Source organism: Mobula birostris, chromosome 3, assembly GCF_030028105.1.
Source record: "Mobula birostris isolate sMobBir1 chromosome 3, sMobBir1.hap1, whole genome shotgun sequence".
NCBI classification, from domain to species: domain Eukaryota; kingdom Metazoa; phylum Chordata; class Chondrichthyes; order Myliobatiformes; family Myliobatidae; genus Mobula; species Mobula birostris.
Window position 1 is genome coordinate 153,634,213 of NC_092372.1, and position 18,721 is coordinate 153,652,933.

The 18,721-nt window shown below is 39.3% G+C and overlaps 1 protein-coding gene across 2 annotated transcripts in view; it reads right to left on the reverse strand.

Moving 5' to 3' along the window:
• stx17 (syntaxin 17) overlaps positions 1–18,721 on the reverse strand; it is a 99,838-nt gene that overhangs the window by 11,617 nt on the left and 69,500 nt on the right. For both annotated transcript variants that reach the window (XM_072253515.1, XM_072253514.1), the window contains exon 4: positions 10,896–11,124. In XM_072253515.1, the coding sequence (XP_072109616.1) occupies positions 10,896–11,124 (229 nt within the window). The remainder of the gene's footprint in view (positions 1–10,895; positions 11,125–18,721) is intronic.

Here is an 18,721-nt window from a genome sequence, read left to right on the forward strand (position 1 = left end):
TAGGTTTTTTTTGTTATAGTTAGTAGGGCTTCTTTTTTCCTTCTTTCTTTTTTCCAAAAAAATAGTTTCAACATTTTATTTTTTCTTATTAATATTGATATATTGTTTAGCTTTGTTAATCAGTTATTTGATAACTTAATTCTTATTGTACATATTGACATGTTGACTTGACTATTTTAATGTATTTTTTGTTGATTTTTCAATAATAATTAATAAAAAAGATTTAAAAAAAAGGAACACTGAACAATTTTCAACCATCTTTCCTAACTCTCCTTATTGGCCAGGCTTCTATTTCTTTTCGTAGCCACTCTGCAATGCAACTTTGATAATTTTATTCACTGAAGCTATTAAATGCAAACTATTGTTCAAGCCAGGGCCAATCAGTTAATCAAATTAAACAAATTGTTAAATGCACTTAGTCCTAATCAATTTATTGACTTGTCTTACTTAAGCCGATGAGTTTCTTTGAAGCCTTTGATTAGGAGGAGAAGGTGACTGGAGAACTGACGAGGGAGCTGGCCTGAAGAAGCCTTGGGGCGGGGGAACTTGTGAGACTGGGAAGGCTCTATGTGCTTGCAAGTCACCCACAGAGCTAGATACGCTGATAGGGAAAGGACTGAACCTGCTGCTGGTTCTCTCAGGCAGGAGGGAGGAGGGGGGTAGAGATCACAGAAAGCAACGGAGAAGATGGAGGTAGTGAATGCGAGATGGTACTGGCTGACTGGAGTTGTATGGAGGAAGGCGAATGGCGAGTTTCTGGGAAATGGAAAAATAAGTGGCTGATTGAGGACTATAGTGGCTAATCATCCAGTGATAAAGGCAGTAGGTAAGATTTAATAAAAGGAAGGAAGGAAGGAAGAGTTTACAGCTTTGTTGAGTTGTGATTGTGGACCTGTTTCAGATATCAATCCAATTAGATTAACTAAGGATTTGAAAAAAGCATTAGAAGGTATTGTGAGTGCAAAATCTTTAAGAGATGGAGCACTCTTAGTACTTGGTGAAGATAGTAAGCAATGTGAGAAAGCTTTGGGGGGTGTGGTTTAAAAGCTCTGAGAGGAATGAAAGTGATACCTAGAAATTATACTTGATGACAGTAGCTTTGGGGAGTAATCTCTGGAGTGCCTCTAGATGTAACCATGGACCAAGTTAAATTAATTTAGTGAGGGGAAAAGTTGTGGATACTAAACATTTAAAAGTGTTCCGTGGTGGTATTAGAACAGGTAGCTTATCAGTGTTAATTAAATTTAATGGGAAAAAAAGGTCGCCAGATAGGGTTAATTTTGGTGATATGGATCATATGGTTCAAGTCTCTGTGTTACCCCCTCTGAGAAGTTTGGTCATGTAGCAGCTGTGTGTAGGGGTAAAAAACGGTGTGGTAGATTTGGTGGTGAACAATTGTGTTAGGCTAAATTGTAGCAACTGTGGAGGAGAATACTGCTCTGCTTATGCAGGATATCCTGTACTTAAGAAAGCTGTGGAAGTGCAACATGTACGGGTGGAAATGGGCATATTACATCCGGGGGCCCTGCAGAAAGTACAGAAGATAGTGTCAATGGGACCTATTAATATCCAGAATACAGGTAGTTTAAAGATAATGTGTAAAGAGCATGGCTGTATAACAAAGGATTCTCTGTTGATAAGCAAAGTTTGTCACTTTCATGGCAGATGTGGTAAATTGTACAGCACAAATTAAAAGTAGGATAGAAAAAATTTAGTTGTATTAAAAGCTGAAGAAAAATATCTAGAAATAAAAGACTTAACCTTAGAATTTATTAATGATGTTTCACCAGGAGTAAATAATGTTTAGACTTCAATGGAGAGTTTTCATTGTTTTTTTTAATCTTACAATGGAATGCTAGAATGTATGACCACCAGTTTTGTATGATGGGGAGAAGGCTGCAGTTACTGACTTTAAAAAAGCAGAATCATTAGCAAAATCATATGTCAGTATACATAATTCAGCCAATTTAATTAGAGAGATCTTATAGAGCAATTGTTTTGGCAAACAATCATCAGATTGCCAAGGAAAAAAATGTTCCAGTGCCCGCTCGGATGTTGAATTTATATTGTCTGAACTTAAAAGAGTATAAGTGGTGCTGGTCAGACATCACCTAGGAAATAATGTTTATACAGTTATCGGATTCAAAACTTACATTAGTTTTCAAATTCTTTAATGCAATATGAGTTGAAGGCAACTTCCTGCTTCCTGGAAATTAGCAGTTGTTATTCCTATATTGAAACCTGATAAAGATCAATCAAATCCTTCAGTTATACTTCACATGTATATAAGATAATGGAATGAATGATAATAACAAGTGTGATAGTGGAAAATTAGCTGTATACCAATCTGGATTTCGTAAAGGGAGAAATGACCATGGATTTGGTGTTAAGTTTGGAATCTGATATTTGTAAGGCCCAAGTTAATAAAGAATCAGTGGTAGCAGTTTTCTCTGATGAAGAGAAAGCTTATGATATGTTATGTACCCAAGGATTGCTGCTTAAACTGTAAAACATGAGAACAGGTGGTAGAATGTTTCATTGGATTCAAGAATTTTTATATGATAGAAAGATACAAATTAGGGTGGGAACAACATTCTCTAAGGAGCGTGCGTGTAGCCCACTCCTTTTTAATATTATGATTAATGATATTTTCTTAAATGTTGGTTCAAACATTTCCAAATCGTTATATGCTGATGATAGTGCAGTGCGGAAGAGAGGCAGAAATATAAATTATAGTTAGGAAAATACAAGCAGATATTACCTAAGTAGAGGAATGGGGACATCAGTGCAAAGACTCGAGTTATTTGTTTTTCTAAAAGGAACATTACACGAGCAGTTGATCTTAAGTTATATAGTAAATCTCTTAAACAAGAGTTAGTGGTAAAGTTTCCTTGTATGTGAATGGACACAAGGTTAACATGGAAAGTACATGTGAAGTGCAAGTTCCCTGGTGTCATGGATTCTTGATTACCTGACTGGCAGACCACAGTACGTGTGCTTGCAACACTGTGTGTCTGACAGAGTGATCAGCAGCATTGGGGCTCCACAGGGAACTGTCTTGTCTCCCTTTCTCTTCACCATTTACACCTCGGACTTCAACTACTGCACAGAGTCTTGTCATCTTCAGAAGTTTTCAGATGACTCTGCCATAGTTGGATGCATCAGCAAGGGAAATGAGGCTGAGTACAGGGCTACGGTAGGAAACTTTGTCACATGGTGTGAGCAGAATTATCTGCAGCTTAATGTGAAAAAGACTAAGGAGCTGGTGGTAGACCTGAGAAGAGCTAAGGTACCGGTGACCCAGTTTCCTTCCAGGGGGTCAGTGTGGACATGGTGGAGGATTACAAATACCTGGGGATACGAATTGACAATAAACTGGACTGGTCAAAGAATACTGAGGCTGTCTACAAGAAGGGCCAGAGCCGTCTCTATTTCCTGAGGAGACTGAGGTCCTTTAACATCTGCTGGACGATGCTGAGGATGTTCTACGAGTCTATGGTGGCCAGTGCTATCATGTTTGCTGTTGTGTGTTGGGGCAGCAGGCTGAGGGTGGCAGATACCAAAAGAATAAACAAATTCATTCGTAAGGCCAGTGATGTTGTGGGGATGGAACTGGACTCTCTCATGGTGGTGTCTGAAAAGAGGATGCTGTCTGAGTTGCATACCACCTTGGACAATATCTCCCATCCATTACACAATGTACTGGGTGGGCACAGGAGTACATTCAGCCAGAGACTCATTCCTCCGAGATGCAGCACAGAGCGTCATAGGAAGTCATTCCTGCCTGTGGCCATCAAACTTTACAACTCCTCCCTTGGAGGGTCAGACACCCTGAGACGATAGGCTGGTCCTGGACTTAATTCATAATTTACTGGCATAATTTACATATTACTATTTAACTATTTATGGTTCTATTACTATTTATTATTTATGGTGCAACTGTAACGAAAACCAATTTCCCCTCGGATCAATAAAGTATGACTATGACTATGAATAAAATTCTAACTTAGTATAAAAAAAGCCCTTGATGTGCTTAGTTGTGTGTAAATAGTCACTTAAATTGCTTTAATCAGATGTCTTATATTATGAGTGTGTTGCCTATGGGTTAGCCTCAATGGTGGTCTTAAAGCCCCTCGATAAAGTTCAAGCATTAAGAATATGTTGTGGTACTATTAAATCATCCCCAATTTCATCATTACCTGTACTGGTAGAAATGGGCGAAGTACTTTTACATCTATGCAGGTTACAGTCAGCAATGGCTTATTGAGTTAACATAAGACAAGAAAGTTGGTCATCCAATTTTGGGAACACTGTATTTGTAAGGTCTTTAGTTTTGAGTGGATGTGCACTCATTGGGCACAAAAGCTAGAGTTGTTTCATTGAATCAAGGTCCTGGTGTACCGCTTTTTATCACTCCATGATTTTTTCCTTTGCCTGTGGTTGATTTGGACCTTCAGGAAAAGATCAATATGAGGAGTCACGAGAAAATCTGTAGATGCTGGAAATTCAAGCAACACACACAAAATGCTGGTGAAACGCAGCAGGCCAGGCAGCATCCATAGGAAGAAGTACAGTCGACATTTCGGGCTGAGACCCTTCGTCAGGACTAACTGAAAAAAAAGAGGTAGTAAGAGATTTGAAAGTGGGAGGGGGAGGGGGAGATCCGAAATGATAGGAGAAGACAGGAGGGGGAGGGATGGAGCCAAGAGCTGGAAAGTTGATTGGCAAAAGGGATACAGAGTTGGAGAAGGGGGAGGATCATGGGACAGGAGGCCTAGGGAGAAAGAAAGGGGGAGGGACACCCGGAGAAAGATGGAGAGCAGGTAAGGAGTGATTGTGAGAGGGACATAGAGAGAAGAAAATAAAAAGAGGGGGAAATAAAAATAAACAAGGGATAGGGTAAGAAGGGGAGGAGGGGCATTAACGGAAGTTAGAGAAATCAATGTTCATGCCATCAGGTTGGAGGCTACCCAGATAGAATATAAGGCGTTGTTCCTCCAACCTGAGTGTGGCTTCATCTCGACGGTAGTGGAGGCCATGGATTAACATATCAGAATGGGAATGGGACATGGAATTAAAACGTGTGGCCACTGGGAGATCCTGCTTTCTCTGGCGGATAGAGCATAGGTGTTCAGCGAAACAGTCTCCCAGTCTGCGCCGGGTCTCGCCAATATATAGAAGGCCACACCGGGAGCACCAGACACAGTATATCACACCAGCCAACTCATAGGTGAAGTGTCGCCTCACCTGGAAGGACTGTTTGGGGCCCTGAATGGTGGTGAGGGAGGAAGTGTAAGGGCAGGTGTAGCACTTGTTCGGCTTACAAGGATAAGTGCCAGGAGAGAGATTGGTGGGAAGGGATGGGGGGGACGAATGGACAAGGGAGTCGCGTAGGGAGTGATCCCTGCGGAAAACAGAAGGGGGGAGGAAGATGTGCTTGGTGGTGGGATCCCGTTGGAGGTGGCGGAGAATATGAGGAGTGATTGTTTATCAGTAGCACAGGAAATTCAGCCATATATGCAAGACAGATATTATGGATTCTTACATGTCTACACAGATGGTTCAAAAGATCCACTGACAGGTCATTCAGGTGTTTCTGTTTATGTTCCAAAGTTTCAGAAGACTATTAAGAAAACATCATCAGGTGAAGTATCAGCATTCACATCTGAGATGGTTGCTATCATTTTAGCCTTGGAATAAGTCGAAGAGGTATGCCCTAATTATGCACCTCCATACTCTGACTCGTTCTTGGTCTTGATATTTATTAAGACATCTATTAAACAATTTCAGATTGTAGACCAGACATTCTTCTTGAGATCAGACAACATCTGTTGAGGCTGCAGGGTCTAGGCATGTGTATACATTTCATATGGGTTACTGTCCATGTAGGAGTTGAAGGAAACTAGATGGCAGATATTCTTACCAAGCAATCACTTAAAATTAAGGATATAAATGCAGTGCTGCCTTTGCATAAGGGGAAAGATGAAAGCCATAATTAAAAAGTATATTCAATCATTGTGGCAACAAAATTGGGATAAAGGAAGGACGACATTTATATAAAATGCAGAGTATGGTGGGAACTCATTTGGGAGATGGGTATAAAAGAAGGGAAAAGTTATACATAAACATTTACATATTGTATGTACTAGGTTGAATAATTAATTGCTCAAATTAATACATGATACAGGCAGTTGGAGGGAGTACACTTGTCAAGAAATGGTGCAGCATATATTGTTTGAACATAGTTCCTATGAGGTGCAAAGGAAACATCTGATTGCTAAATTGAGATCTTTGGGACAGACACAGTTTAACATGGAAAGTTTGTTAGGATATCACTGCTGTCATAATATACATAAGTGTGTATTTGACTTACTTAGACTTCTTGATATTGGTTTTTTTTTTGGGTGGGGGGGGATTTAGTGGGTATACAGCCTGTCTCTTTGCTCCACACTCCAACTCAGTAAGTGGCAGTAATGCACCTTATGTTGATATGTCAATCACCATCAAACTTTACAAGAAGAAGCCTTCAATTAGTGACAGCCTGTGTAGCATCTATAATCAATGAGAAAAATGCTTGTGGAAGGGTTTACAGAATGAACTTATAATCACAATGTTCTGAGATTAATACCACTGGACAGCAAATTCTTTCGAAAACATTGCTTTCTCAGAAATTCTTTTTGGTTATGATAAATTGCTTGAAGCTGAACACAAATAAAATTTTAGATGACTTGTGTCATGTAAGAATCTGGAGAAACAAGAAATTAACTTTTATTGAATGTAATGTATTTAATTGCATTATAGTGCTGACACTTTGCAAGAGCTCAACTAAGCTAAGGATGTTTTGTTGATCATTTTCATTTGTACTCTGTCTGTGGCTTCTTCTTAAGTGACCAACAATATTCAGCCAGCATTGATGGATTCCAGTTGCCCTGATATTATTTCTCCATGACCACAGTGTCCCAGTGAAACCTTTTACCTTGCTCGTCACTGACAGTGCCAAGATTTGCAAGGAAGAAGTCTAAATGGGAATACAGAAAATTAATCTTTAGTGAGATGTAGCACTTCTTGGTTTTGTATGCTTGAAGCATGTTGTCAACCAGCTGCATGTAGTTTAGTGCTCTGTAGTTGCCAAGAAAAATCTCAAGAACATCCTTGAATGCCTTCCATGTTATTTTCTCCAGTCCCACAAGAAGTTCTTCAAATTGCCTGTCATTGATGACCCATATAATTTGTGGACCAACAAAAAATGCCTTCCTAAATCTTGGCTTCTGTTATTCTGGGAAGCATCTGTCTCAGATATCAAAATCCTTCAACTTCTTTGTTCAACGCTTTCACAGTTTTTCATAAGCTCCAGTTTTATATGAAGATGAGGCAAAAATATCTTTGTTCAGTCTACAAGGTGCTTATATGCCATACTTTATGCCCTGGAACCAACTGCGTACAGAGTGGAAAATCCTCTTTTAATGTAGGGAGATTCTTTAGCATGGCGGTCCCATTCATTGCTTGGTGTATCCGAGCTGCATTCCTAATAGCAGTGCTGCACGTTCAGATCACCACAGATGCTCTAGTTGTACTGCATGTTTTTTAACAAGGCTTACAAATTTCGGTCGTTATCTTCATGTGTACTGCACAGCTGATTGATCGGTGTTGAAGTGTGGGCAACTGCCGTTGTGTGGCAGCACAGCTTTCAGGTTTAACACTGAAGAATCAATACAAAGATGCCATTGTTGTGGGTCATGCTGGCAACCCAAAACATTCCCAGGCTTGCCTGGACAAGATAGAAAACTTTCTAGCTACATTTTTGGGCAACTTGACTTGAATTATGAATTGAAGTAACAAATAAAGGCCATTCCAAAAAATAGCACATGATAGGAAAATTTCATGGTGAGTTTATTGATCAGCAGCCCAAAATCCATAAGATACACTCAAAAGTATTCAGGAGGCAAAATCTTTGCTGTTCAGTGTACTCTATGATTGTTTTATTGCTGTTTATCCTGTAACACTTGAAAAACTATGAAAATTTACAACAGTTTGTGGAGCAGCCAGAGGGAGAGTGACCTAGTGTTTGATTGGTAAGTAAAGAGGCTTTGGCAAGTAGAGGTGCGGGTAGGTTCTTCGAATTTCCCTTTTCTGTGAGAGTGTTCGTATGTCAGTCAGTGCAATGGTATGCTCCTGCAGCAGGATGTGAGAGATCAGACAGACTTCCAGTATCCCTGAGGGATAAACCTCCTGTTAGAGATGTTTCCAGCTGGACTGACCATGTAAACCTCCTGTTAGAGATGTTTCCAGCCGGACTGACCATGTAAAGGAGCTGGAGACACTCAGGATGATCAGTGATACTGACAGCATCACAGATAGGAGTTCTGGTGAAGTGGTCACACCTCAAGGACAGAAAGTGGTTTAGTGACCACCAGAAAAGTAAAAAAGGAACAAGCAGAGAGTACAGAATCCCTCTGTGGCCAGTTCCCTCAAAAACCAATATACCATTTGAGATACTGTCGGGGAGAATAACTGGTCAGGAGAAAGCTCTGAGGGTCACCAAGGAAGAGTGAAGGCAAAAAGGACATAGGACTATAGAGATAAAGGCCTCAGTAGTTAGGGGAGTGGACAGGATATTCTGTGGCATAAAAAGGGACTTGGGAATGATGTGTTGCCTCCCTGGTGCCAGGGTCCAGAATGTCTCACAGCAGTGACAGAACATTCTCAAGGGGGAGGTGAGCAGCCAGAGGAGTTATCACAGAGGCACAAATGACATAGGAAGAGAAGGGAATGAGGTCCTGCAGTGTGAATAAAGGGAGATAGTGAAGAAGTTACAAAGCAGAACCTTGTGGGTAGTAATATCTGGATTACTTCCAGAACCAAGTGCTAGTAAGGGGATATGGCAAGTCAATATGTGGCTGAAAAATTGGTGCAGGGGTTCATGTTTTTGGACCATTGAGATCTTTTCTAGAGGGGTTATACCTGAACTAGAGGGGGCCAATATCTTGCTAATGCTGCTAGGGTGGGTTTAAACTAAACTGGCATGAGGTGAGATCCTAAGCAACAGGAAAGTAAATGGGATGCTGGAAAGTGATGCATAAGTGAAGCAAGTTGAATGAGCATAACCTGAGGAATGAGAAAGTACTGATCACACTGTTGGGACTGTACTACGGGATCCCAAATAGTCAAACAAATATACAGGAATATTATGGGGCATTGGAAGAAAAATAAGATTGTCATTGTAGCAACACACACAAAATGCTGCCTGGCCTGCTGAGTTCCTCCAGCATTTTGTGTGTTGCTTTGATTTCCAGCATCTGCAGATTTTCTCTTGTTCACGATTGTCATAGTAGAGGATTTTAACTTTCCTAATATAGATTGGGATTGCCGTCCTTTGGAAATATGTACTAGGGAGAGGGAAAAGCTCAACTTACTCTTTGGTAATTGTGTGGGGAACACTTTAGGACCAGTGATCATAGTCCTGTTAGTTTTAAAGGATTCATGGAAAGGAACAGAACCGGTCTACAGGTTCAAGTTGTAAATTGAGACAAAGTGAATTTTGATAATATGACACAGGAGCTTGAAAAGGCTCATTGAGGAGATTATTTATGGGTAAAGGGACCACATGCAAATGGGAAGCTTTTAAAAGTGAGATAGTGGAAGCTTAAGGAAGAGCAGGGCAAGCTGGTAGTAGAAGCGAAGCGTAGATGACAAGGATATAGAGGCCTTGGCCAGGAAAAAGAAGGACTCATGAGTCAGTGTAGGCATCTGAGATCAAGCAAATCCCCATGGAGTACAGGGGATGCAATTCAAGAAGAAATCAAGTCAGCAAAAAGGAGCCTGAGATAGCATTGTCAGTGAGATTAAACAAAATCCAAAAAAAAACTATATGTATCTTAAGGGAAAAAAGAGTAACTAGAGAGACAAGAGGGCCTCCCAAATACCAAGGGGTCATCATTATGTGGAGCCACAGGAGATGCTGAAGGTCCTTAATGAATATTTCCCCTCTGTTTTTGGAGAAAGATATGGAGATTTCAGAATTAGATAAAGTAAATGTGGAAGTCTTTGGGGAAAGTCTGCATTAACGTTGAGGAGGTGTTGAGTGTCTTAAAAAGTACAGTGGTAGACAAACCTCTATGGTCAGATTATGTATATCCAAGAAAACTCTGAAAGGTTATAGAAGAAATGGTGAGAGCCCTGGCTGAGATATTTGCATCATCATTAGCCTTGGGTGAGGTGCCAGCAAACTACAGAGTCGTGAATGTTGTGCCTTTATTTAAGAAGGCAGGCAAAGGAAAAACCTAGGAATTATAGACATAATATATTCACTGAATATATTATAAATTTAGCTAGATATCTGAACAATTTAATCAAATACAAAAAAAAGGTCATTGTGAGAGTGCTCTAAAATGCATTAGCACCATCTTGAAGATCCACTGCAACCTCCTCCTCATGACTTTCATATGCAAAGTAGTGAGACTATAAGGACTCACTGCTATCACAATACAATGTAGTCAGCAACTTCCAGAAATGGTGTATACATAGTTAAAGCAATCAATCAGAAATTTTCATTGTTCCCAATTTTAAATTTGGAGATATTTCAAAACTACAATAAAAGTTTTTAAATCATTCTGATTCCTATCCTGTCCTTATTTTAATTTCTACAAAGACACTTTGCAATTGGTACTTGTATGAAGGAGAACTATACTCCAAATGACATTAAAAAAGAATATTGTTCCACTGCACTCAGTATTAGAGAATATGCATAGAAAACGTGCATATATATAATCAAATGTAATTAAGCCACTTCCTTGTCAATTAAAGCAGCATTGTTGTTTAAATAAGACGTAAACAAACAACAGCTAAAATGATCTTCTTTGATATTTCTTTACAATACTAAATTAAATACATATTACCTGCTACAGTCTGGGATCTCACTAGAGATGAGTGTGGGTCCTGTGAATTCTCTACATTTTCATGGTCACTGTGCACTTCTGAAAACTGTGAATGGAGTTTCAGGAATTGATCCACTGCTACTGTAGCCTGCTCCTTAACAGGATTTATTATCTTCTCCAAAGCTTGAGAATCTTCATCCCTTACTCGAAGGCATATAGTTTCCATTTCCTTCATGTTAGCTTGAAGCTGCTATAAGACAAAGTGAGAAAAAGTCAGAGTCTGTAGTTAATTAGGTTTTCATAAACTTTTCTTTTCTTTTCATAAACTTTCATGATCACAAAACTTTCCTTTTCTTTTCATAAACTTTCATGATCACAAAAATGAGAAATATACTGCTGCAGACCTATCCAGTATAATTATCAACAACTCTCAGCTGAAGCACACCAATGCCACAGGCAGAATAATCCTCTTTCACTCTTCTCAGCAAATTGCCGTATCCTATAACTCAGAAAAGCATTATATAAACGTATATAAATTTAAAAAGCACTAGCCTTAAAGCTTTTGTTTTTAAATACAGACCTTTAAAATAGTTTAGTAAATCCCAGCACTAAGATTCAAGGTTGTTTAATGTCATTTCCTGTACACAAGTGTAAAAGAGAATGAAACAATTGTTACTTCAGATCCGATGCAGCAAAAAAACCCAATAAAGAACACAATAATAATAAAAAACACAATCAATATAAATACAAAAGATAACCTTATACACATTGATTGTATGTCCATAAAGTGATGCTAAGCTGTACATAACATGACTGACAGGAAATAACAAAGTTGTTGGGGAGTTAGTGGGTGAAGCTGTTAATCAGCCTTACTGCACAGGAAAAGTGACTGTTTTTGAGTCTGGTGGTCCTGGCATGGATACTACATAACCTCCTCCCTGATGGGAGTAGAACAAACAGTCCATGAGAAGTGTAGGTGGTACCCTGCATGATGTTACTGGCCTTTCTCCAGCACCTTTCTGTATACATGCCCTTGATGGCGGGTAGGCTGCTATCAGTAATGCATTGGGCAGTTTTGACTACCTGTTGTGAAGTCTTCCTGTTCGCTGCATTGCAGTTTCCGTAACAAGTAGTGATGCTGCTGGTCAGGATGCCCTCAACTGCGCATCTATAGAATGATGTGAGTATGGATATGCAAAGTCCAGCTCAGAAAGTAAAGGTGTTGGTGAGCCTTCTTGACTATGGAGGGTGTATTCTGGGACCATGTGAAATTGTGTATGATATGCACTCCCAGGAGTTTGAAACTGCTTGTAGTTTCCACTGCTATGCCGCCAATGTAAAGGAGTGTGTGAGTGGTGCAAGTGCTCCTGAAGTTAATAACCATCTATTTTGTCTTGTTGATATTAAGGAAAAGGTTATTTGAAAGGTGCCAGGCCTCAAACTCTGAAAATGTGCAATTACAGTGCATATTGAATTCATTGACAACCATCACAATATCCTCTAGTTTATTAAAAGGAAACTTCAGCTGAGTCTGACAAACCTAAAAATAAGGTATTGGAATTATCTGATGTAAACATGCACTTTCATTTATCCATTATTAACATTTGTTGTGTATTTAATACTTCAGTAATATCGTACATATATTTAGAATTATTTGTTGTTTACATAATTCATTATGGGTTATGTGTAAAAATATGTGAATAGCATACAGTATGTCATAACATCACCACATCATATGTGTGTGTCAGTACTGAAGTAAAAAAACAAAACTAAACATACACCAGCTATCCCTAGTTCTCTTGTGTTTATCTTTCAATTACTTTCGGGAGTTTCAAGGCATTACAGTGGTGACAAGGAAGTTTTAAACAAACTCGAAATGGGTACCTACCTGTTAAAATGCAGCAAGTTATTCCAGTTAAAAAATAAAAAACAAATAAATAAAATTTGCAACATATGTTCTTCAGAAAGGAAGAGATGATCATGTTAAAAAAAAGGCAAAAAATGGTCAAAACTCATGGGTTCATAAGCAATGAGTACCAGGTGATAATCATTATAAACTTAAAAAAAAGAGCAGAAATGGCTGACGACATTAGAAAGATAGACACATTGCACAATGGATAATGGCTGACGAAGCAAACATAATAGCAATGAGAAATAAGTGCCAGTTCTACCAAGTATAACAGGTGGGAAAGCACAGTTAGCTTAGAAATTTGACTGCTCCAACCAAAGCAGCTGAAATGAGTTTTGCTGATATTGTAAAAAGTAATGCAAGAACACTTAGAATCAGAACCATTTGTAGGTTGCAGAATGCTTTGGGTTTCACAAGCAGAATCAAAAGGAAGGGGAGTCCATTTCAGCATATGTGGCTGAATAGAAGAGATTGTCCCAGCATTGTCAGTTCAGTGATGTGCTTAATGATGCATTGAGCAATCATTTAGTTAGTGGATTCTTACAACAAAGAATTTAAAAATAGCTCCTAATTGAAGTACAACTTACATTTAAAATTGCATGGAAACAGCACAGATGCAACTGAGTTGCAGACAGGAATGAAAGTGACTGGGAACAAAATTGCAATGTCTAAACAGAAACCTGCCTAGCTGAACAAGTCGTGTTACTGTTGTGGCAGGGGCTCATATACACTAGACCAATGCAGGTTTAATGTCAAAAGTTTGCAGAAAATACAACAAAATATGATACGTATAAAGAACATGTCCAACAGACAAAAATAAATGGACTGCACAGGGAAAAGGAAAAGATAAAAAGTCAAGTTGCTGTTTCAAAAGGAGCACTCAGCTGCATGTTATTGTTGAAATATCTGATAATGATGAGAGTGACACAGGACAGATAGCCTTTAGACTTACAGTGTGAAAACTAACAAGAGACAAACAATATGCCTTACACCAGAAGTAAACAAAAAATTAATTAAAATGAAATTGGACATTGGCTCAGATGTTTCTGTCATTCCACAAAATGAGCTTGAACAGCATTTCAAAGATACTAAACAGACACCTGCAGACATCCAACTAAGAATTTATATAGCAGAAAAGATCACCCTTGTGAGAATGACACTGGTAAAAGTGAAATACAACAACCAGCAAGCCACATTGGGCTTGTATGTGGTAAAAGCAGGAGCGCTAGCATCGTGGAGACGTGATTGGCTGATTCAACTACAAATTGATTAGGGATCCAAACACCATTTGCATGCCACATCCCCTGCAACAGAGTCAACTGAAAGTGAATTAAGAAAGGTAGTGGGTGGCTTTGGAAAACTCAAACATATCAAGGGTAAAATAGTGTTAAATGAAAATGCCACACCCAAGCATCACGTAGCCCAGCTGGTCCCTTATACCACCCATGATAAAGTAGCCAGTGAGCTAGATTGCATGGAGATTGAAGGAATTCTTTCCAAGGTTGAGTCCAAAACCGGTGGTCCCAGTAACCAAGAAGAATGGAACTGTCAGGATCTGCAGTGATTTTCACGTCACCATCAAACCAGTATTGAAAGTAGATCAATATCATCTGCCAAAGTTAGAGGACATTTTTGCAAACCTTTCTGGAGAGAAACACTTTAGCAAAGTGCACTTAGATGAGGCCTATCTGCAGATGAAGATGGTAGAAGAGTCCAAAGTGCTTCTTACCATAAACACTCACAAAGGGCTCGATCGCTACAATAGGCTTATTTTTGAAGTCACATCCGCACCTGCACCCTGGCAGAAGGCTATGGATCAGGTGCTTTAAGGCTGCCCGGGCACTCAGTGCTACCTGAATGACATCATTGTTACCAGTAAGGATGACAAGAACATCTCCAAAATCTTGAGACAGTGTTAAATGATTATGATCTCAGAGCACAAAGCAACATGTGTGAATTCTTTACACCAAGCATCACTTACTGTGGTCTCACCATTGACGCACGCGGAATACACAAGCGTGCTGAGAAAATTCAGGCAGTGGTGGATGCCCCAAGGCCAAAGGAAGTGTCACAGTTATGGTCATTTTTAGGATTTGTCAATTACTGTTGTTCCTGCCAAACCTGGCTACTGTGCCCGCCCTTTGAACTTATTACTACAGATCGGGAAGAAATGGCAATGGACAAAGCAGTGCAAGGTGGCTTTCAAAAAGATAAAAGAAATGGGGATGCCAGGCACTGTACTCACATATTTGATCTACATCATCCAGTGAAGCTTGCCTGTAACACCTCACCTTATGGTACAGGTGCACTCATGTTACACTATCAGTTATGGAAGTGGATGCTCCATAGTCTTTGCATCATGTTCCCTTACTGCTGCAGAAAAAAAATTATGCACCAATTCTTAGAGAGATCTTGAGTCTGGTTTGGGGTGTAAAATGTTTTGACCAATATTTGTATGGGAGAGAGGTTACCCTCATTACTGATCATCAACCACCAGTGTCTATTTTCAATCCATAGAAGAGGATTCCACCATCAACAGCAACACAAGTGTAAAGATTGCTCTTGTTTCTTGGAGAATACAATTATAAGACTGAATCCAAGACAATGACAAATCCCAAAAATGCTGATGGATTGTTCCATTTACCCTTGGAAAAGGAAACGCCTGAAAAATTTACAAAAGAGGACTCTCCTCTGGACGTATTCTCCTTAATGCAAATTGAACGTCTCCCTACTATGGCAGAGATAATCAAAAGGGAAACAATAAAATACCCCATGCTCTCTCAAGTCTACATGGCCACCAAAATGGCTGAAATATGCAGCAGAAATCCCAGTTCCCCCATTTTTACCAGCACCAGAATGAAGTTGCTCTTGATGGAGGTTGCCTTATGTGGGGATTGAGAATTGTTGCATCCATTCAAGCTGAGAGCTAAAGTGTTGAAGGAACTATATGCCGGTCATCTAATTGTAGTCAAAATGAAAGCATTAGCTTGAAGCTTTGTCTGGTGGCCTGGGATAGATCGACAGATCGAACAGCTTCGCATTCATTGTTTGGGATGCCAACATGTCCAGGAGAAAGGTGTCCAGAGCTGACAGAGTAACTTCCTGCAGTCCCAGGGTCAACTCCTACAAGCACCATGGAAGAGACCCCAGAACCTGAGATTGTTTCACAGCCACAAGTCTCCCCTGCCAAGCAGAGTAAATCCCTTGTCAGAAAACAAGTTAACCCGTGAGAGTTAGAAATCATCTACAGTGAATAAACCTTCAGGCCCGAATGGGACAGCTTAAAAATTACAATGCTGTGGGTGTACATATAAAGGTTGTATTATATAGTATACGGTGTTGTGATATATTCTATAATGAGTTGGAGTTTATACCTAAGAAGTGAGGAATGTTGTGTATTTAATAGCTCAGTAATATTTGAGTGATATTGTAAATATCTTGAAAGTAGATTATGCGTTATATATAAAAGTACGTGAATGGCATACGTCATTACGACACTGCATCACATCTCTGCATCATTACTAAAGTAAAGAAACAAAACTAAGCATACACGAGTTATCCCCAGCTCTCTTGTGTTTTTCTTTCAATTAGTTTTTGGAGTTACAAACAGAGGATCACTTTTACTGATCTGAACAGAGGATCACTTTTACTGATAGACTAAGACAACTGTGGTGCTCCAATGAACGCTATACGAGGTCATTCTTACCCTTGGCCATTAGGCTCTATAATGAGTCAACCCATAGCTGTGGAAGTGATGACCCCTCGCAACTTTGAATGCGACTGTGACAATGTAATTTCCTTTGGGATCAATAATCTATCTATCTAAGATGCAAAAATGAGACAACAGTTTCATCAGTGGCTGAAGGATGTAAAGACAATATGACATGTTTACACTGACAACTTCACAATAAATGTGGACATAGTACATATTTGCATTTTTAAAGTGTTGCAACAGCACGATCAGACAAATTATTCTGTAAACAGCACTTATGGATAGAAAGAAAATATCTCATTAAGTATTTTGCTAATGTAAATACATTTTTTTTTGTTATTTTCATTTTTGGTTTTGGTTCACTAGTATCCAATATGCATTAATTTCTGTGAGAGAAGCTTAGGGACTCAGACAAGTATTATCACAATGCTTCATTTTTTTCAGATTAAAAATTCTAATTACATAAGATAATTAAATTCTGGTTACTATATACACCAATTTATCCACAGCACAAGGAAGAGAAAAATCAGAGGAATTGAAATCACCTTTTGAGAAAGAAGATTAGTTAACTTAAAAGACTGCCAGGAAAGTGAATGTTTTGCAGATTCTGGAAGTGGAATATCATTAACTAGTCTCGGGTTGTCAGGTTTGAAATAAAGCTTCCCTTCCTTCGCCATTCCCTCTTCTTCTATTTCCCACTCTGGCTTCTTACCTCTTCTCAATCATCTCCCTCTGGTTCTCTCCTCCTTCCCTTTCTCCTATGGTCCACTCTCCTCTCCTATCAGATTTCTTCCTCTGTAGCCCTTCAACTTTCCCACCCACCAGGCTTCATCTATCACCTTCTAGCTATTCTTTTCCCCTCCCCTTACTTTTTTTATTCTGGCAACTTCCCCCTTCCTTTCCAGTTCCGAACAAGGATCTTGATCCAAAATGTCAACTGTTTATTAATTTCCATAGGTGCAGCCTGATCTGCTGAGTTCCTCCAGCATTTCGTGTGTGTTGCTTCCAAAAGCAATGTTTTCTACACAAATTCATATTATTCAATGAAAGTTCTTAAAATATGAAAAATTCCATGTTAAGGACGAGTGGTTGTAGTTATATCAAAATTTCAAAATCATTACAATTGTTTATGAAGAAAAGTGGAAAATGGAAATGGAGAAATTCATACAATATTACCAATTTGAAACAATGAGGTGGATAAATCCCTGGGGCGATGAGATGTTTCACAGACTAATATGCGACAGGAAAGGCAGAGATTGCAAAAGCCCATAGGTGGGAGGTCAGATGACTGGTAGAGAAGACAGCGGATACCTTTATGCAAGGAGGGTTACATGGATGATCATAAGCCACTGATTCAGACATTGGTGATAAGGAAATAATTGGTTCTGAGGGATGGTTTATATGGACACTTGGAAAGGCAGCGGTTAATCAGAGATGTTTGGCACTATCCTATGGCTGATCCTATCTTCCTAATATAATGTACAGCATCATGACCTCAGTAGACTTCTGTAAGGCCTTTGATAAGGTCCTACATGGAAGACTGGTTCAAGAGGTCAGACTTGGCAACTTGGACCCAATGTTGGCTCAGTAATGGAGGTTGATGCTGCTTTGTGATTGGAAGTCTGTGACCAGTTGTGTACCTTTGCTAACAATTTTGATATGCATATAGAAGGTATGGTTATGAACTTTGCAGATGACACAAAAATTTGTGGTGTTATTGATAGTGATGAAGGCAGTTGTAGGCTAAGATATTGATTAGTTGGTAAGATATGCAGAGCAAAAAGGGAGTTTAATCCAGAGAACCAAGAGGTGATAGACTTCCAAAGATTTAAAACACAAGGGAAATTCTCATGCCAGTGCAAAATGAATGACACTTTACCTTAAACTATGCCACCATAGTTCTAGATCCTTCAGCTATAAGGAAGAGCATCTTAACCACCTGTCCTTGTCAGAACACTGTACCTATTATTCTTCTAAACTCTGGTAAGAAAAGGCCAATTCTACTCTATCATCCCAGGAATTAATCTAGTGAATCTACGCTGGACTGACTTTAAGGTATATATATTCTTTTTTTTGGTATGGAGTACATACTCACCGTGACACCCCCCCCCCCCCCACAAGAGCACATGAAATCTACGATAACATTTACTTGCTCCAGGTGAAAATCCTAGACAATTTCCACATTAAACATTAACAAGTAAAGTCTTGATCCAGAGAGTCTTCCAA